The following is a 21,373-nucleotide window of genomic DNA, read 5'->3' as shown; positions in this document are numbered from 1 at the left end:
ACCAGTAACACAGTCTCCTTTTGCTTTCCTTCCTTACCAAAATACTTTTTGAGAATGTTCACATGACACACTCGGTGAAATTTCTCTCTGTCTGGAGTCCTTATCAAATAGTTCACCTCACACAATCTCCTTTTTGACGCTTTTAAAAGTTCACCTATCACTGGAAGTAACACTAACACCTTATCTCCAATAACGAAATTGCAAATTTTTGAATTCTTCTCTGCTTCCTGTTTCATTGTATGCTGTGATACTTTTAAATGCTGAATAGCCAATTCCCCCACTCTGTTTAACCATTCCCAAAAAAATTGACACATAGTCTAAGTATGTGGTCTCTGAATTTTGATTTACCAATTTCTCCTTAATCAATTTTAGTGGTCCTTTCATTTCGTGCCCAAAAACTAATTCAAATTGCATGAATTTGGTCATTTCATTTGGTGCATCACTGGTGCCATAAAGTACAAATGGAATTCCTTTATCCCAATTATCGGGATAGTCTTGATTATAAGCCCTCAACATGGTCTTAAATATCTGATGCCATCTTTCTAGCGCTCCCTACGATTCTGGATGTTATGCAGTAGATTTGAATTGTTTTATTCCTAAGCTGTCCATAATTGCCTTGAATAATTTTTATATAAAATTTGATCCTTGATCTAATTGTATCTCTGTGGATAGTCCATATCTCGTGAAAAGTTTGAGTAACCCCTCTACAATCCTTTCAGCTGTGATAATGAATAATGGAACGGACTCTGGGAATCAATTGGACATATCCATTATTGTTAACGAATACTGATTCCCACTTTTTATTTTATGTAGGGATCCTACACATCAATTAATCTTGAAAAAGGTTCCTCAAATGCAGGAATAGGTATTAAAGGTGTGGGTTTTATTACTGCCGATGGTTTTTCCAGTTACCCGACATGTATGACATGTCTGGCAAAATTCAGCTACATCCTTGTGCAGTCCAGGTCAGTCAAAATATTTTTGTATTTTAGCTTGAGTTTTTCTTACTCCTAAATGACCATCTACTGGTAGTTCATGTGCTACCTGCAACACCTCCTTTCTATAACCCACTGGCAATATGACTTGATGAACTTCTGCACATTTCTCATCTGCCTGAATATGTGAATGGCTGAGGATCCTGGGATTGTATTCATTGGAGTTTAGAAGATTAAGGGGAGATCTAATAGAAACTTACAAGATAATACATGGCTTGGAAAGGGTGGACGCTAGGAAATTGTTTCTGTTAGGCGAGGAGACTAGGACCCGTGGACACAGCTTGAGAATTAGAGGGGGTCAATTCAGAACAGAAACGCGGAGACATTTGTTCAGCCAGAGAGTGGTAGGCCTGTGGAATTCATTGCCGCAGAGTGCAGTGGAGGCCGGGACGCTAAATGTCTTCAAGGCAGAGATTGATAAATTCTTGATGTCACAAGGAATTAAGGGCTACGGGGAGAATGCTGGTAAGTGGAGTTGAAATGCCCATCAGCCATCATTGAATGGTGGAGTGGACTCGATGGGCTGAATGGCCTTACTTCCTATGTCTTATGGTGATGGTCTCCATTTCCTCATTAAACATCATTTTTAAGATAGTAGCACACCGGGATACATCTAGATTCTTCTTCCGTGTACGCCTTTTGATACCATTGATTTAGTTTCTCATCTTTCTGTTGTAACTCAGTTACTTTATTTGAACTAAAGATATCTACTTTGCCATCCATCTGCTCCTGTTTTGTCTCAACCATCTGATCAAACAAGGTCTCTGCTATTTCCACTTCAATTTTCTTATCTATACTCTTTGATCTTTTCTATTTCAACTGGTGATTGTGTGACCTTGTTACCACACAGTCAGGAAAATCAAAAGATATGCTTCCTGCAATTGTTGTTACCTGAGTTTTCACAGATTTTCAACCACAGTAGGCAGCACTCCTACCTGTGAACCAGTTATATCGTTAGCAAGCACAACTTGTATTCCTGGAGCTGAGAGTTTGTCCAGTGCTCCTACCATGCCTTTTCCACTCTTCACTGGATGCTCTAACCTCACTCTACATAATTGAGCACTTCTTGTCACAACGTGTGCTCCCAATACTCACACTTTTTCTAGTAATTGTCCTTCAGAGGTACATATCCCCTCATCTTTCCTTGCGGCTCCTGGCCTAGGTGAATAAACTTTACCTTTGCAGGTATATGGTTTAAGAAGATTTGACACTTCCTCCTTAATCAATCTCCAAGCAGGTTGCACATTCTGGTACAACTTTTTAACCTCCACTGTGCTGTCCATTACCACTCCAACAAAATTCACCAGCTTATCCTGTTTTCCTACATCTGGCTTCCCAGTGCTTTTAGTAACCCACCAACATAGTGATTTCACGTGGCCTATTTTGTTGCAGTGAAAACACTGAAGCTTTCAAACTTCTCTTTCCATGGTAAGTTATCCTTATGATTTTCATTGAGATCTACCTTTCCCTTAGCACGTGAGGATTTCTCTTTTCCCCAATTTCTATCCCTCATGGATTGAAATTAATGTTGGAAGCCAATTTTTGATTTATGAACCAACTCATAAACATCAGCCATTTCAGCTGCTAATCTTGCCGTTTTAATTCTCTGTTCTTCCACAAGTTCTCATTACCTCAGGAAGTTAACTTTTTTTTAACTCTCCAAAACAGTCATCTTTCTAAGAGTGTCATAGGTTTGCTCAATTTTTAATGCCCCTATCTACCTGTCAAAATTACTGTGTTTGATCTTCTCAAACACAATCTAGGTTTGAGTAGGGAGCCTTGCTCGTTGCCATAGAAATGCCTCTCGGTGCCCCTAACTATACAGTCCTCAGTCACCACTGCTTGCCTACATTTCGACTTTTCCTGCTGTACAACAGTGCCAGTCACGATTCCACTGATCTGGCTGCTGCTGCTGCTTTCCCATGAGAGGCCACCCTCTGCATAACATTATTCAGAACTGTTTGAGAGGGGAATGGCCATAGAAGACTCCTACAATGTCTGCTCATGCTCACTTGTCTTCTTGAAGGTCACCTAATGCTATCCTGTCTGTAGCCCTCACTGGTGGTTGTGTCCAGCTGTAGTGTCCCTGATTTCCCACATATTGCAGGCATTCCATGGGACTGAGTTCTTCTGCCATTTCAAATCTTATTGACTAAATCAATCTTATCAAATACAGACAATAAACCAGGAACAGATTACATAACCATACCGACCAAACTCAGGTCGCTTATTCCTGCTCTCTATTCCCAGCTGACTATAACTACAAAAAGTACTTCATCCCTCTCTAGATACTACTCACTCAGTCTATGGAGCTGGTTCTGGGCAGCCAATCTTATGTCCCATTTTAAGCCATGTGTCACCTCCAGACCTTGGTGCTTAGATTCAGCTCCACTTTCTCTCTGAATGACTCCATCCTCATCTCCTGAGGTATTTATCCTGGTACAGTTGCTGCTGTTTTACCTCTAGGTTTGATCTTTTTTGCTCTTTGCTTGGACTGACCTTGGTCTAGGTCCTGTTCCTAGGTATTTATCCTGCTGCTGCTGCTGCTACTTTTCACACACATGTTTGCTGTCCTTCGCTTTGTTGCTAATCCAACAAGTCCTTCATTCACAGGATCATTCTTGTGAATCTCCTCTGGACCCCCCCCCCCCCTCCAAGGGCAGTACATCCTTCCTTAGATACAGGGCCTGAAACTGCTTATAGTATTCCAAACCTGGTCTCACCAGAGTATTATACAGCCTCAAGAGTGTATTGTTGCTCTTGTGATAAAGTCAAACAGCACAGAAACAGACTGCTGCCTGCACTTGACCCATATCTCTTTGAAAAATTCTTATCATGTACTTAGTCAAATGTCTTTTAAACAATGTAACTTTACCTGCATCTACTTAGAGTCAGAGAGAGGTACAGCATGGAAACAGACCCTTCGATCCAACCTGTCCATGCCGACTAGATATCGCAAGCCAATCTAGTCCCACCTGCCAGCACCTGGCCCATACCCCTCCAAACCCTTCCTATTCATATACCCATCTAAATGCCTTTTAAATGTTGCAGTTGTACCAGCCTCCACCTTTGGCAGCTCATTCCATACAAGTACTACTCTCTGTGTGAAAAAGTTGCCCCTTAGGTCTCTTTTATATCTTTCCCCTCTCACCCTAAACCTATGCCCTTCTTCTAGAAATTCATTCCACACAGGAACCACTCTCTGTGTGAAAGAAAGGTCTCTCGTCTTTTTTAATCTTTCTCCTTTCACCTTAAAAATATGCCCCTTAGTTTTGAAACTCCCCACCAGAGGGAAAAGACACCTGCCATTCACCTTACCTGTACCCTCCATGATTTTATAAACTTCTTTAAAGTTACCTCTCAACCTCCTATGCTCCAAAGAAAAAAAGTCACAGCCTATCCAGCCTCTCTTTCTATCTCAAACCCTCCATTCCCAGCAATATCTTGGTAAATCTCTTCTGAACCCTCTTCAGCTTGATAGTCTCATTCCTATAGCAAGGTGACCTGAACTGGACACATTCCAAAAGAAGCCTCATCAATGTCTTGTACAACTTCAACATAACATCCCAATTCCTACAATCAAAGTTCTGAGCAATGAAGGCAAGGGTGTTAAATACTTTCTTAACCAACTTATCTGCATGTGATGCACACTTCAACTAATTATGTACTGAACTCCTAGGTCTCTGTTCTATGAACTGCCCAAAATCTTACTTTTAATTGTATAAGTCTTGTCTTTGGAGAAAGTGAGGACTGCATATGCTAGAGATCAGAGTCAAAAAGTGGGCACTGGAAAAGCACAGCCAGTCAGGCAGCATCCGAGGAGAAGGAGAATCGATGTTTCGAGCATAAGCTCTTCATTAGGAATTGGGGATGGGGACCAAGGGGGCTGAGATAAGAGGGAGGTGGGGCTGTGGGGAAGGTAGCTAGGAATGCGACTGGTGGATGAAGGTGGGGGATGATGGTGATAGGTCAGTTATATTAGCCATTTTCCAGTCCTGTGGAATCCTCCCTCATTCAGATGATTCCTGAAAGATCACCACCAATGCCTCCACGATCTCCTCACATTCCTCCTTTAGAACCCATCTGATTCAGACCTTTCAGCTTCCCAGCACCTTCTCCTTAGTGATGGTCATCATACTCACCTGTATCCACGACTCCCCTGAAATTCTGGCATGTTCCTGGTGTCCTCCACAGTGAAGACTGATGCAAAGTACCTATTCCGTTCCTCTGCCATTTCTTTGTTTTCCATTACTACTTCTCCAGACTAACTTTTGATCAGTCCAATGTCCACTTCTGCCTTTCTCTTACCTTTTATATATCCTTAAAAACTCCTGTAATTTTCTTTTATATTCATAGCTGGATTACCTTTATATTTCATTTTCTCTCTCATTATTGCTTTTTTTCACACACATTGTTTGCTTTTTCTTTTGCTTTTATACTGTCCTTGACTTCCCTTGAGGCATAATTGCCTGTCCTCCCCTTAAAATATTTCTTCTTCCTTCAAGTGAATTTTTGCTGCGCCTCCCAAATTATCCACAGAAACTCTTGCTCTTACTGCTCCACTGTCTTTCCTGCCAGGCTCCCCTTCCAAACAACTCTGGCCAACTCCTTCCTCCTTTCTTTGTGGTTATCTTTCCATAATTGTAATACTGTTATGTCTGGTTTCAGCTTCTTCCTCTCAAACTTCAAGGTGAATTTTATCATATTGCAGTCACTGCATCCCAGGGGTCCTTTACCCTAAAGCTCTCTAATCAAGTCTGCCTCATTAAATATTACCAAATTCAGTATTGTTTGTTCTTTAATGGGCTATACAACAAGTTGCTCAAAAATTTTTTTTACTGACATCCCATAATCTTTGGTTCTGCTCCCAACCTGCATGAAGTGTAATAGTGTCTCTCTTACATGCCTTTTCAATCTCCTGATTAATCTTCTGCCCACATTTTGACTACTGCTAGGGGGCCTGTAAATAACTCCCACTGGGATCTTTTTCCCTTTGTGGTTTCTCAACTCTACCCACTCAGATTCTATGCCTTCTAACCCTAAAACATTTTTTGCTATTGATTTAATTTTATTTTCTACTGATAAAGGAACTTTCCTTCCTCTGCTCATCTGCCTGTCCTTTCAATAGGATGCTTATCCTTCGATATTAAGTTCCCTTTGCAGCCATGTCTTGTGATGCCCATAACATTATACCTTTCAATTTTAATCTGGGGTACAATCATTTATCTTGTTTCATATGCTGCATACACTTAAATACAATATCCTATCCTGAATTGGCAGCCCTCTTCTCACAGTTGTCATCTTATCTGCTGTGCCTGAAGTTAGATTCCTGACCCATTCTACACTCTCTGTTATATTACTTATTCTGGCAACTTTAATAACCTCTCCTAAGGTCTGTATTTAAACTTTTATTCCCAATTCCTGATATTATCCAATCAGGATCTTTTGCCTACTCTTGCCTGTGTTGTTGGTGCCAACATAGACAGCAGCAACTCATTCTTTCCCCTTTGTCTCAGTATCCTTTCAAGCCAACTTGTAATGTCCTTCACCCTGGCACCAGACAGGCAACACACTATGCATGACTCTCAGTTCTGCTTACAAAGGATCCTATCTATCCCCCTAATAATAGAATCTCCTACCACAATCACTTTTCTTTGTGCTCTCTCTGCATGAAGGGCTTCCTGGAGAACAGTGCAGTGGTCAGTTTGACCATCCTCTCTGCAGACTCTTTCCTCATCTAAACAGGAAGCATAACTGTTAGATAAGGTTTAGAGCTGAGATTTCTCCAATGCTACATTCAGGATTCTTCCACCTGCCTTGTTTGTTGTCACGCCTTCCTGTCTCTGACCAGTGGTCAAATTTGAAATTTTTAAGCTACAGGGTGTGACTACCTGGATCACAGTATTGGAGAACTCTCTCCTTCCTGAATGTGACACAGTGTTTGAAGCCTTGATTTCAGGTGTTTAACTTTGAGTTCGTCAAGCTGTATGCACTGTACGTTGATAATAGTGGTACACTTGATATCATTCTGGTTTTATTTGTTCATGCTACTAAATACATTATGTAATAAATACAAGACCAAGTAATTACTGAGGACTTTAGATAAGTTGAAACAATTTAAAAATGAGCAAAAGGAAAGAACAGAACTTTAATGGATATCCAGTTGTCAATTTGGTGCTTACTGTTAACATTTATTGAATACTCAATATTTGATAAATGCTAACTTTAAATGAGGGAATCTTCAAGTTTATATAAAGCATAATGTAGTTTCAAATTGAATTTTACAGGATCAGCACTGATATTTAGAAATTTTCCTTAGTAGGTCCACTGCCACCTATTTGAGGATATAAATTGACTATAAATCCTCTAGTGAATTGGGATAATCTTCAGAATTAATACAGTAGCAACTTCAGTAGCATTTCCTGTTCATGTCAGAAAGTATTTTTCAGTGATTGGTTACTAGTTTTCCACACTGTTTCAGATAAGAACTTGATGGATGACTTAATATTCAGTATGATTGGTTGACATTCACATCATTTTTTATGTCTCATAAAAAAGGAAGTTATGTCAAAGATATTGGCAAAGGTCTGCTGAGTAGCTTGGATTCAAATGTGATGTAAATTAATGATAGAGATTGTAATTTACCAATTTGAAGCAATCATCTGCGTGACTATTGATTCTAATAGGATAATCCACCAGAGTGCCTTTGGGGTTTATGATACTGTGTGTATAATTTATTCATTCAAATGATTTTGACTATTTTAACATATTTTGATTATTGTTTTTTTTATTTGAGTTTGATGTTTACAGTCACAGTACAGAACAATTGGAGGGAAAGCTATGATTTCTTTAAGGTTGTAGTTTATATTTAAAATGTAGTCAGATTTGACTCTGATCTATTCCTGGCCTGAGAAACTAGAACTACATTTATTCAATACCCTTCTGTATCTTCCATACTACTGCTTCAACATCAAATGGGATAACTAGAACAACTGCAAATTTTATCTAAATAAAATTATTCTTCTAGGAAAGCTCAGGACATCTGTATCATACTACTTACAGTAGACTTCAGTTTCAAGCAGGCAAGGTGTGGTTAAATGGCTTTCCCACTAGTTTTATGAAAACTAACTCCTTGGATCTCACTTTTTGGTTGCCATTAATTACATGTATGCATGCAGCCTATCAGGTATTTGGTGAAAATTTAATAAGTAAATAATAGTCCTATTTAATAGGTCTTTTACTGATTCATCCAAAATAGTAAGACAACACAACAGGGCCACATATAGTTATCAAAGTATGCACACTAATCTTAGGGAATATTGGGTTTCTGAATTTGGTCTTGGGAATCCTTTTCTTCACAAGACTTCATGTTATCATATCACTTAAGTGGGTTCAAGTACCTGTCCAAAGTTCTGAGCACAAAATTCTAACCTGATTCTTCAATGCAATACTGGGGGAGTAACGCATTATTTGGATGACATTAAGTGCCTCAGTAATTTTGATTAGCACAGGTTGTGCAGTCTTCTGAGGCCTATGTTTTCTATCAATGTGGTTAAACATCTTTGTGATGTCCTCTTTGGTAAAGTGCACTCTTCATGTACTAGCATTAGGTTGTTTGCATGGGATTTCTGGAGATCCTGGGTAGAGAGGGCCTCTAGTTGAGAGTTCTCTTGTGTCCTCCTCTTCTCCAGCAGATGGTGTTGCTCTGCTTAGACTCATCATCTTCTCCCATTCCTTCTTTAGATCAAAGGGTCTCCATCAGTATTCCCAAGGTCAGTCACTCACATTCTGCTCTGACTTACATAAGGTCTTCCATTTAGTGGTATCAAACTGAGTAAAAAATGAGGTCTGCAGATGCTGGAGATCACAGCTGCAAATGTGTTGCTGGTCAAAGCACAGCAGGTTAGGCAGCATCTCAGGAATAGAGAATTCGACGTTTCGAGCATAAGCCCTTCATCAGGAATGCCTGGGGGGTGCAGTGAGAGAGGGACTCACTGAAATCCTTGTAGAGGGAGGAAGAGAGCTTCTTCAAGGAAGGCATCCTTGTAAGAGGATTCGCAGTAGGTTAAAATCTTCGAGTAAAAAATGAGGTCTGCAGATGCTGGAGATCACAGCTGCAAATGTGTTGCTGGTCAAAGCACAGCAGGTTAGGCAGCATCTCAGGAATAGAGAATTCGACGTTTCGAGCATAAGCCCTTCATCAGGAATCCTGGGGGGTGCAGTGAGAGAGGGACTCACTGAAATCCTTGTAGAGGGAGGAAGAGAGCTTCTTCAAGGAAGGCATCCTTGTAAGAGGATTCGCAGTAGGTTAAAATCTTCGAGTAAAAAATGAGGTCTGCAGATGCTGGAGATCACAGCTGCAAATGTGTTGCTGGTCAAAGCACAGCAGGTTAGGCAGCATCTCAGGAATAGAGAATTCGACGTTTCGAGCATAAGCCCTTCATCAGGAACCAAACTGACAAATTTTTGATGATGTCTTTAGAAATTTTCCAGAAACAAAAATATTGGTATGAAATATTGGCAAAGCCTACCAGAAAGGGTCCTGTGTAGAAAATCCTCTTCATTCTTTACAGAACAGGGAAAATAGGTTGGCTCAGTAGGCTGGATCAAACAGTGTGACACTGGAAAAGCACAGCCGGTCAGGTAGCATCCAAGGAGCTGAAGAGTGGAATGACGAAGAGCTTCTGCTTGAAACATCGACTCTCCTGCTCCTCGGATGCTGCCTGACAGGCTGTGCTTTTCCAGTGCCACATGTTTTGACTCTGATCTCTAATGTCTGCAGTTCTCACTTTGTCCTCAATAGGCTGGATGGCTCGTTTACAATGCAGAATGATGCCAACAATAGCTATGGTTACAATGAAGGACTTGCCTTCTCAACCTCTCCCGTCACCTGAGGAGTGGCGATCCTCAGGTAAGACCACCATGAGTCTCTCTCTCTCTATATGCATGGAAGGATTATTGATAGAGACCTAGCTAATGTTCTGAAGACCATGTATGAAAACCCACTGTTCAAAAAAATAATACCATGAAATAACAATTGATTGTCAGAAAAACCCATTTGGTTTACTAATGACTTCAGGGACCTCACCTGGTCTCACCTATATGTGGCTCCATTGCAATGTGGTTAAATCCTAACTGCTCTCTAGGCAATAAATGCTGGCCTGACCAGCAACATCCACATCCTATGAATGAATAAATTAAAAATAAAGTCATCCTTGGCATGCAATTCACATGCCTCTTGGTAAAGGAGATTGTGTGAAAAACAGGCTAACTAGGTATCTGATGGAATGACAAGGAACTAGGCACAACATGCAACATAAATAATTATTTGTTTGGGTGATTTTCACAGATCTCCATTGACTGTTTTTCAGGCAAGGGGATCCGAAAATTCTTTGGGTGATCGGTGCACAGAATTTCATTATCTCCATGGGCTGGTTTTCACTCCAGAGGTCCAAATGTCCCTTGAGTGGCCTTCCTGTCAACCACTGATCAGATCCCAATTTTACAGAAGCCAGGTGAGGCCTAGGATGGTCCACCTATTCTCAGAAAAAGTGAGAACTCATTTGGATTGGAGTTCAGGGATCTTGGGGAACCTTGGCAGTTGCTGCTTGGAACTTAGGCATGAAGGGTAGAGTGGTGGGGGTGCTGTATTACTGGCGCCCTTTTCCAATTGACAGCGTACTCCAAAGTTTGCCTACCAACCCCCATTTCCATTTCCACCAATCTGTGCTCACTTATCAACATGCTGTCCCATCATACTCCTATTCTTCAAAGCCTATTATTTCTGGGCCGCTATTCCCATTCCCACCTTGAGATCTAAATCTATCCAGTACTTTGGCATCAGGCACTGGTGGAACTGTGATGCTCCTGGTACATTGCTAGGACTACAAAGGTGCAAATAACAAATCTAGTACCCAATATTAACTACTATGAGGAAGCGGAGGTTACCTTTGCCTTAGTCAAATAGTAAGTTATTTACGTGGTTAGATTGTGAATACCACTATGAATAAATAAGAGAGGCAGCAGTTTAGTAATAGAGTCCTATAAAACATGGAGTCCTACAGCATGAAAACAGACCCTTTGGCCCAGCTCATCCATGCCAACAAGGTTTCTTAAATGAATTAGTCTCATTTGCCCACATTTGGCCCATATCCCTCTTAACCTTTCCTATCCATGTGCTTGTATAAATGAATTTTAAATGTTGTACTTGTACCTGCCTCTACCATTTCCTCTCTTTTTTAAAAATATTGGCTACTTTTCTGAATTCTTACTAACCATCACTTATACAGTTGGTGCTAACACAATTTGTCCACTGTAATTGGTAGGAACTATATTGGAAAACATCTAACTTGTTTACAAATGCCCTTTTACAGAGAAGATCCAATGTTACCCATTTTAACTATCTGTAAGTCCAGTCTCACATCAATGTAGTAATCTCTGAAGTAGATTATCAAGCTACTTAATAATTACAGCTGTACAATAATACTGGTCTTTCCAGTGGTGTCCACATTCTTAGCATGAACAAAATGACTCACAATGAATCACGTGAGCATATAAGCAATATGATGAGACAGATATGATAAATCAAACAGATGTTTGGGAGTGTTACTGTCTGTAGGGTCTTCTCAGAATCCTATGACAAAATTTTTCAATCTCAGATTTTTGAGTTTTGTGTTCAGGAGGCATTTGGACAATGCAAGTGGACTTTTATGATGTTGGGATGTGACAGCCATATATATGCTATTCATCATTATTTATCCAGAAAATGGTGGCTTTCTTCTCCTTTAAGCACAGCAGTTCCAACACAAAGTGTTCAGATTTTCGCAGGATCTTTTAAGTCAGCAAAATGGTAGATGTTATCAATCTTAATCATAAGTAACATTTAATTGACTATTTATCAAAATTTGTTCAAATTTTAAACCGAGAAGTATCAAAAATGTTAAATAAAATCTTGAAAAAATAAAGTAAATATCTGTGGTTCTGAATGAGAGAAGAAGAGAACAAATTAAGAAATAAGGACTGATTGCATCAATGATGTATCTTGTGTAGTTTCAGCTTGAAATAAAACTGCTCTTTGAACCTCAGTAAGCATCAAGATGTATGTTTCAATCTTCTGTACAAAATAATAACTTCTAAAAGAGAAATAAATTTCCCAGTGACTAAGGTCAATAATTGTATAAGATTTCATTTTTTAGAATTCCTATTGAAACAAATAAATTAAAATCAACAGCAAATAAACATTACTCAGTAGGCAACTCGTAAACTAAATCAGAAAAAAGCATTCCTTAAAATAACCAAAATCTCCAGCCACATGAATTTGTTATGGCAATTATTTAACCAATAGCTAGCCTTAAATCTTAAATATCTATTGGCGGTTGAACAGTCTTCCTTCTCCCTGCCGTGCTCATGTGAATCTTCCAATGTCCTTCGAAACAAAATCTCTTTCTCTCAATCTTCTGAGTACAATTTTCAACACTCTTATGAAAATCTTTGTGTTTCTTTGAAAAGGGGATTCATTCTCACTAACACTCTGTTGCCCTTTTCTTCTAGATAGCATAGCAGCACCTGCTTTCAGTCTGCTGTCCAAAAACTCATTCCTAATCTGCACAAGGTTTTCTCCTCAATTGTCTCTTCTCTTATGCAGACACTAGCAACATTCAGGTGAACCTTTGCCCTGAAGAGGCCAGCACCAAAGATCCTCAGCTCCATAAGTCTCTGAGAAGGAAGCCACTAATGGTATGGGGAGTGCAGGTAAGAGCCTTACATTCAGAGACTATTACCTTTTGTACATTATATGATAAAAGTTTCACTTCTATGACTCCACAGGTAGTCAACAAAAGCTCCGGCATTCAGAAGACTACTGGAGACCAGGGGCCTGGTCAGGCCAAGCACACAACATTCCCATTGTTTTGAGGATTAATAACTCCTTCAAAAGGCACAGGTTTGCCAAAGGAAATCGGATCAAAGGATGGAATATTCTCCCAACATTCAGTTTTGCGTTGGCCCTGGCATGGGTGTGTGGCTGTCAGTGAAGTTGGATCAAAGGATGGAGTAGTCCACTAATATCAGTCCTGTGTTTGCCTTGATTTAGGTGTGCCTGGCTGTCTCCATAGAGGGTGGTGACTGCCAGAAAGCTAGTGCAGCACATTCAGTGTCTCCTAAATATACATGCGGACCTGCACTCCATTGCCTCAAGCCATTGATGCTCAGCATCAATGGTAAAATGACAAGGGCCCTAGACTTCACTCTAGCTGCCCCTTTGGTGCCCACAGGGACCTCCTGCAAGATTCCCATCAGTATATTCCATATGTGTTCAATCCTTCCACCTGCCTATGATGGCTAAGCTTTCAGAACTCCAAGCTAATTAGGATGAGCCTGGATCTGGCCAGTATATTTTCTGCAGGCCATGGCTATTAGGCACAATTGCTGCCAGAAATAACCACTCATGCCTTCCTGGGCAATAGCACCAACTACTAAGTACACTTTACTACAGCTGCAAAGTCTGGGATTGCACTTAGATATAATGGGAGAGAGAGGAAAAAAAATGTCTTGAAGGCACATAATTGGCTTGGGTGATACATTATTGTTGATAACCTTGCCCTTTTGTGAATAGATTCTCACTTGCACTCTTAAAATGTCTGCTATGGCATAATGTTCAGTTAGACCTGGTCAAATAGTATCTAAATGAGAGATACGTAGCCACTTCAAACCCATCAAGAATGAAAAAATTGCCACTATCTCTGATGAACAACTAACATCTTGACGGCAAATTGCCTTAGACATCACAAATCCTTGAAACATGAAGTTCTGGATTGCAGCCAAGGATTCACAATTTGCTGTGGACAACAAAGACATCACGCAGCGTGCAGGGTTTAAATCAGGGACTGGTATCCACATATCATTGTGGGATGAATTTGCACTTGCAGAATTAAGTTTTGTTTTGTTCAAAAACTGTGCAAATACATGTAAGACTCTATAAATCCATTTCTTAGATTAGAATCAGTCTGACCACTGTGGCTGGCACAGAGCATCTCACACCTTAAATGCATTATCTGGGCTGACATGACACCAATTATTAAAGTTCACTTGAGAGTGTACCTTTAAAAAATGTTCTGCAATTTACATATGAAAGAACTGAAACTCACATGTTCATTCTAAAATAAGAGACTTAACAAACAATCCAGGTCTTTTTCAATATATAATTTCAGTTACTTCACACTGAACTTTTGCAATAAATTCTGAGTCTTATGATCTTATACTCCACAACCACCTGAAGGAGGAGCAGCGCTCCGAAAGCTACTGCTTCCAAATAAACCTATTGGACTATAACCTGGTGTTGTAATTTTTAACTTTGTACATGTCAAATTCCACCTTGAGTGAGGGAGTGGAATCTGTTCCATACATCTCAGGAGGGAATTCTTAATTGTATCCATCAGTTTTTCAAAGGAGCACAGTGCCATTTGTAGCTGGGAGGCTTTGTCCCTCATAGCACAGCTGTATGCTAAGAAAAGCTGCACAAATGTTTTTTTGATAGGTTTCATGCCATTCTCCAGGCCAGTCAAGCATTTTACAATTTTTCAGTCTCTGCACACAATAATATTGAAGGATTACCAATGATGTAAGGTTCAAATAGAGATTCCTCAGGTTTCATCTCAACCTGCTGTATTATCATGAGAGTTCACCACAGAAAACTTGAATTTGATATCTTGTTGGCAACTTTAATTAAGAGGTACATAATTGTAGCACCATACAACATTAGTGCACAATTTCACAGACTGCTACTTTTACCCGACATGTAACATGTAGAATTTTTTAAAAGTGGTTTCCCTCAAAATTACCAAGTGCACAATTAGAAGGATAACTAGATATTTATTCAGTGCAGAAAATTTCAGGAACAGCAGAAATAACATTCAGTTGTCCTTTGCATTAAGCAAAGACTACTTACCATATTACCGATAATAGTTTAAAGAATTAAAAGTCCAAAACCAGCTCATTGAAACCATTCACTGTGGAAGGAGGTTTCAAGTGGGATCACTCTGGCTTCTCACGCTCCATGATGCTTGAATGACATTCCTGGTTAATGTTTTAATTCTCAAACTTCAGATTGCGATTGATCCCCCATTTCTTCTCCAGAATATCCTCCATTTGTTGGCTCCAGTTGTGAAGGGCAAACATACCATGATGATAAATCTTTTGGTATTATAATTCAATGCAATGCCAGAGTGGTCCAAGCATCAAAACCTCACTTGAGAAAAGCTTTAAGTTCTTTTCCAATCATCTTAAATACATTTGATACAAATCAAATGAATACTCTGACTCATTGGGAGCAATAAAGACAGCAATTTGTTGAAGCATATTTTAATATATCAAATATGTTGGTTAATTTATTTTATATAGCTATCCTACTGAAACATATCTGATAAATCTACTGGCAATGTTAAATTCATACTTCGGGTGACGCTGCACAATTAAAATTGTCAAAATTGGCAAATATTTATTTTAGATTGAACTACCTAATTAGCTGATATCATAAGAACCTAAGAAACACCCCCACAAGAATAGGCCATTTGGCTAACTGAGCTTCTGATGAAGGGTCACTGGATCTGAAATACTGACTCTGCTTTCTCTACACTCTTGTTGAGTTTCTCCTGCAATTTCTTTTTTGATTTCAGATTTCCAGCATCCATGGTTCTTAATTTTATATAAAATAGGTACTCCTTTGGGAGCAGTTGCATTAGCTGCTTGCCTACTTTCAATCTTGTCTGTACCCAGGTGATTGTGGAGTGTCTGTCTACAGGTTTTCTCTGGCACATACCCAAGGTATTGGAGGACAATTTGGACAGGTGTAAATAGTAGGTATTGTTTAAGTTCATATGTTTTCTTTGTTTTAGTTTTCCGTGAGCTTTGGGCCATTGAAAAAAACTTATTTTGTTGAGAGTTATTTTTGTTTCATGATACTGAGACAATCAAAATTTATTTCATCTTGAAAGGAGAAGCTGTAGGTAACCTAATAAAAATGTCTTGTCATATGTTATGAAGTGACCTTATAAAGGTTTATAAAATCACGAGGGGCATGGTGAAGGTGAATAAACAAGTTCTTTTCCCCAGGTTAGGGGAGTCCAAAACTAGAGGCTATAGGTTTAAGTAGAGAAGAAAGATTTAAAAGGGGCCTAAGGGCAATGTTTTTACACAGAAGGTGATGCATGTATTGAATGAGCTGCCAGAAGAATTGGTGGACGCTGGTACAATTACAACATTTAAAAGACATTTGGATGATTACATGAATAGGACAGGTTTAGAGAGATATGTGCCAAATGGGACTAGTTTAATTTAGTATATAGTAGAACCTCGATTATCCAGACGAGACTGGCGGGGAGTATTTTGTTCAGATTGTTCGGATAATTGATCTGATGGTAACAAGGGGTAATTTGAGTGCTGGTTATCTGAACATTCCTCAGTTATCTGGAAATATGTGCCATAATGCCGTTTAACATAATGAACTCATTCCTGATTATGGGCTTTTGCCCAAAATGTCGATTTTCCTGCTCCTCCGATGCTGCCTGGCCTTCGGTGCTTTTCCAGCACCACTCTAATCTAGACTCTGTTTCCATGCTGTACAGCTCTATGACTCTAAACAATCAAAAGGTTTTGTAGACAGAAAACTTTTTTCTTTTAGGGAAGAGCTTGAGGTCATGTATATATGACAGTGACCAAAAGAAACTTATTTACCTAAATGTGAGAATGTGGAACTTGGGATGTAAAGCTAATGGCATACAGTAGGCATATTTTAGGGAGAGTGGATAAGTACGTGAGGAAGAAAATAAACAGGTGCTGGACTGAATCAAAAAAGAAAATGCTCAGCTGATTTGGAAACGTCAGCAAAGAGAGAAACACGGGAAACCTGAAAAGTAACTTGTCTCTTTTTACAGATCTGCCAGACTGCTGGGTTCTTTCCACTTTTAATTTCAGGTTTCCACCACTCTCTGTACTTTGTTGTTTTAAGGATAAGTATTAGATGAGGAAAGATGGAAGGAAGGGGCTGGAGTGAAGCATGGACTAGTTGGGCCGAATAGCTTTTGGCCGTGCAGTCTATTCTATATATTTAAAACAAAAGGCAAGTTGGATTGTCAACGGCGCAGTGCAAACAAATGGCAAAGCATATTGCACAAGCTAATGGCGATTGCATAACCCTCTCAACACTCCTCGGACAATCCTAGTGTGGGTGCGATCCACTGGAAGCCTGATTGACTGGAAGAAAAATAATTAAATGTGATAACTAATTAAGTAACTCTGTAACAAGGCTTTGCGCAGGGAACATACCGTCAGGCGCTGGAACGGTGAGGCAGTGACTCACTGAGAAGTTTTTTTTGGGGTAAACTCTGTGACCGTTGGGAGTTTGATCGGTGACGCTCGAGACACATGACTGGAACTTTCTCTCTCCTCCTGCGGAAAATGGCGGCCTGGAGTTTCCAGGAGAAATGAGGAAAAGGTGGGAGAAAAAACACACACACAAGTTCAAGGAAGTTTAAACGCAACCATGACGCGCTGGATTCCCAGCAAAAAAGAGAAATATGGAGTGGGTGAGTGATAGTGAGTGACTGCTTCCAGCTAGTCCTGAATGAAAGATCTTGCAGCTAAAACTAATCCTATTTTTTTTACTGTTTCTTTCCTTTTACGTTCCGCACGAGCTTCTTCATCTGCCTCCTTTCTGACCCCAGCTCAGTTCAAGAAATGTTTTCAGCTTTTGAATGAATATTTCTTTTATGATATAATAATTCATCAAGATGAATAGATCCTGGAAATCTTTTCCTTCTCTCTACTCTCGTATCAAATGAAACAGATTGGGTTTGGGGCGCGCCTAGTTCCCAGGCCGTGCCCAATGATTTAGTTTTGGGATGTTTTGAACATGAGGTCGTGAGTTCACTCCCAAACTACGGCCTCATTAATATTAAATAATTTTGTTTAAATGTTGAACTGTAAATCTGTGAATATCTTGCAATCTCGCAAAGTTAGCTGTAGTTACTCCCGTTTCGTCGAACCTTGGGTATAATGGCTAATTGCATCCACTGTACTTAGCTGCGACTTTTACTGGAATAGCTGTTTATTAAATCTTCACTTTATTAGCAAAAGTACTGGTAGTTGAACTGTAAGCCTTCTAAATTCATTTAAGGAAGATCGTGTAATTAACTTGCATCATGCTGCAGCAACCAGTTATCACTAAGGGATTACCACTAATGTTTTAAAAACATTGATGTTTAGAAAATGTTTTTTTGTATAAATGCTTAACCTCAGTGATTCTGTGTGCTGAGAATAGGCACATTATAATCATATCACTTAATATTTGCAGATTTCAGTTGAACATGGCCCACTAACTTTTGTAATAGTACAGTAGTTCACAAACAGATCCCTATCAAAAATGAAGACCTATCCTGCAAATGTGGTTCAGTATCCCAAAATTAATTGTTTATTCATTACTAATTGATTTTTGATTAATCATGCCTATCATCTGCTTTCTTCAGTGCAAATTGTTTGTAATGTTTGAATAGTGCTTCAGCACATTGGTCTCTGTGCTTTATTTTTGCACCTTGTTCAAATGTACTCTATTTTGGATAGCCTCTTTTTATTACTTCAATCTACTTCACAGTTTATGTCCTTAATTTGGCTTCAGTCTTCTAATGCACATTGTGAGAAAGTATAAAATATCTCTGTTACTAGTTCAGCTTGAATTTGGTACAGTTAAAGGAACCTTTTAAAAGTACAATTACTGTCCAGAATACTGTACAAAGTTTCCATTAGTGCAATGTTCAAACTTTTTAATTATGAATTAGAGAAATAACGAAAGGTAATCCAGAACTCCAGACTGATATCCTGGTGTTCAAGAGTTTGAATCCCATTATGGCAGATTCTGAAATTTGAATTCAATAATAAAACGTGAAATAAAGAAAAGCTAGTCTCCAGACAATTAATAAAAGTCATTCTAAAGAGGGTGCATAAATCATTGAAGGTGGCAGAATAGATTGAGAGTGTACCACATTTGAATTTGGGAAAGAATCAAGAGATAGAGGGCATATATTTACATAATTGACAAAAGGAGGAGTGGAGATATGAAGAAAAGCTTTTTCATATTGGTGGTTAGTAATCTTAACTAATGGAGCAACCCCGTCACCTTTTTCTCGCTTCCTGACCTTTTGAACATTTAATGTATCTTTTGAATATTCAATTCCAAGCCATTCATCTTGGAGTAATGTCTCCAAGGGCTATCAAAAGAAAATGTGTATTTCCCTTTGAGCTGACAATTTAATTGGTTTGTCGAGATTCCTAGCTGCATTAATATACTGTGCTTTTACTGCTTTTGCAACTTCTATCAGTCTTATGTCACCAACCCTGCCACACTTTCATTATCTTTACTATAATTAGCAGCGAGAGAATGAAGATTGTAATGAACACAATGGCTTTGTACTTATAGAGGATCATTTGCTTATCTGCTGCTGGAAGTTGAACAAACAAGCAGTCTGGTTTCTTGACAGTTGAGTGATGGAGAGATAGATGTGGGTATCATTAGCATATGTAAGGACTGTGTCTTTTTATTTTAAAACTCTGGATGGAATTGAACTGTTTTAAAAGTCAGTTTTGTGAAAGAGTGGCTGTAGTTTTGAAAAGCAAATAACCTGACATACATGGCAGGCTTCGTTGCAAACAGTGGTTTGTACAAGCAGTAATTGTAGATTTGTGGATGATTTGGAGCTGAGGGAGTGCACTGATGCAGCTTTTGCTAGTGACAGGAAATTGGTTAGACCATAAGAAATTGGAACAGGATTAGGCTGTTTGGCCCCTTCAGCCTCTTTCCCATTCAGTAGAATCATGGCTGATCCGACATTCCCCATGTCCACTTTCCTGCGTTTCCTCGTACCCTTGATTTCCCTACAGTTATAGCCTTTTTCACTGGAGCATAGGAGATTGAGGGGCAATCTGACAGAAGTTTATAAAATCATGCGAGATATAGATAGAGTTCATGGTAGTTGTCTTTTCCCTAGAATGGGCGACTTTCAGACGAGGGAGCACATTTTTAACAAGAGACTTTAAAAAAGACGAGAGGCAAATGAGAATGAACTTCCTGGAAAAAGTGCTGGATGTGGGTACAATTTACAGTGTCAAAAATACGTTTGGATCAATTATATGAATAGGAAAGGTCTGGAGGAATATGTACTGGGAGCAGGCAGATGGGACCAATTTAGTTTGGGATTATGTTTGGCATGGACTGGTTGGGCCAAAGGGTCTGTTTCCATGCTCTATGACTGCTCCCACAGTTATGTGTTAAGGATTTCCAAAGATTGAGAGAAGAAATTTGTCCTCATCTGTCTTTAAATTGATGTCCCTTTAATCTGCGTTCTGGTCTGACACTCTCCCATGATGGGTAATGTCCCTTTTGTTTAAAAAAAACCTGAAGAATTCTTTAAGTTTAAGTGAGATCACCCCTCATTCTTCTAAACTCCAACCTTTGCTTAACCTTTGCTCACCAGATATTCCCTTCATGCTGGGGATCATCCTAGTGAACCTTCTCTGAGCTGCTTCCAGTGAAATGATACTTTAAATAAGAGGAACAAAACTGCCAAAGTATTTGACATGTGGTCTCACCAGCACCTTGTATAGTTGCAGTAAGACTTCCATCCTCTTGTACTCCAAGCCCCTCGAAATAAAGGACAACATTCCATCAGCATTCTGATTACTTGCTGCATCAATGTACTCGCTCTCTGTGCTTCATGCATAAGTACCTTCAAGTTGCTTTGGTTTGCAGCCTTCTACACATTTTCTCTATTTTTAAATAATAATCTGTTCTTTTGTTCTCCCTTCCAAAATGGGAAACTTCACATTTTCTCACATTATCCTCCATTTTCCAACCTTTTGACTACTCACTTACCTTTATAAATATTGATCTACGGACTAATGAAAATTGTTAATGATGGAGACTTTTTGCCTGCCAACAACTGAGATTGATTCATGGGTAATTGAACAGCTTGGAGCTGGGAACAAGTTACAGGGAGAGAGTGGGGAAGATTGAAATGTTAGTTCTTCCACAACTTGCAAGTATATCTGTTTTCTACAGCCAAAACTTACTGATAAGCCAGAGTTTATATTAGTGAGATGTTGGTACAATCAGTGGAAGCAACCAGAGAAAGAATGCTGAAACATGTTGCTGGCCAGCAGAAAAATCAAGAATTGTCTCAACAACAGTACCTGGGAACAAAGACGACTTTCAGTGCCCTCCCCCGACACATGTGTTTACACATAAATGGCAAATGGGACAGAATATTAACACTTCATCGGAGGCTCACTGATGTCACTTAGCATGGTGACAAAGCGTGTAAGGACAAACCCAT

The 21,373-nt window shown here is 39.4% G+C and overlaps 1 protein-coding gene across 2 annotated transcripts in view; it reads left to right on the top strand.

Moving 5' to 3' along the window:
• The first annotated feature begins 17,004 nt into the window (after window positions 1–17,004).
• Window positions 17,005–21,373, top strand: part of dock1 (dedicator of cytokinesis 1) — a 594,554-nt gene continuing 590,185 nt past the window's right edge. Inside the window, exon 1 of one of the 2 annotated variants that reach the window (XM_060841974.1) lies at window positions 17,005–17,575. In XM_060841974.1, the coding sequence (XP_060697957.1) occupies window positions 17,533–17,575 (43 nt within the window). In that variant the 5' untranslated portion in view covers window positions 17,005–17,532. The remainder of the gene's footprint in view (window positions 17,576–21,373) is intronic. The other variant, XM_060841973.1, reaches the window with a different exon arrangement.

Source organism: Hemiscyllium ocellatum, chromosome 22, assembly GCF_020745735.1.
Source record: "Hemiscyllium ocellatum isolate sHemOce1 chromosome 22, sHemOce1.pat.X.cur, whole genome shotgun sequence".
Classification (NCBI taxonomy): domain Eukaryota; kingdom Metazoa; phylum Chordata; class Chondrichthyes; order Orectolobiformes; family Hemiscylliidae; genus Hemiscyllium; species Hemiscyllium ocellatum.
Note: the sequence above shows the minus strand (reverse complement) of the source record. Positions and strands in the feature narration are given on the sequence as shown.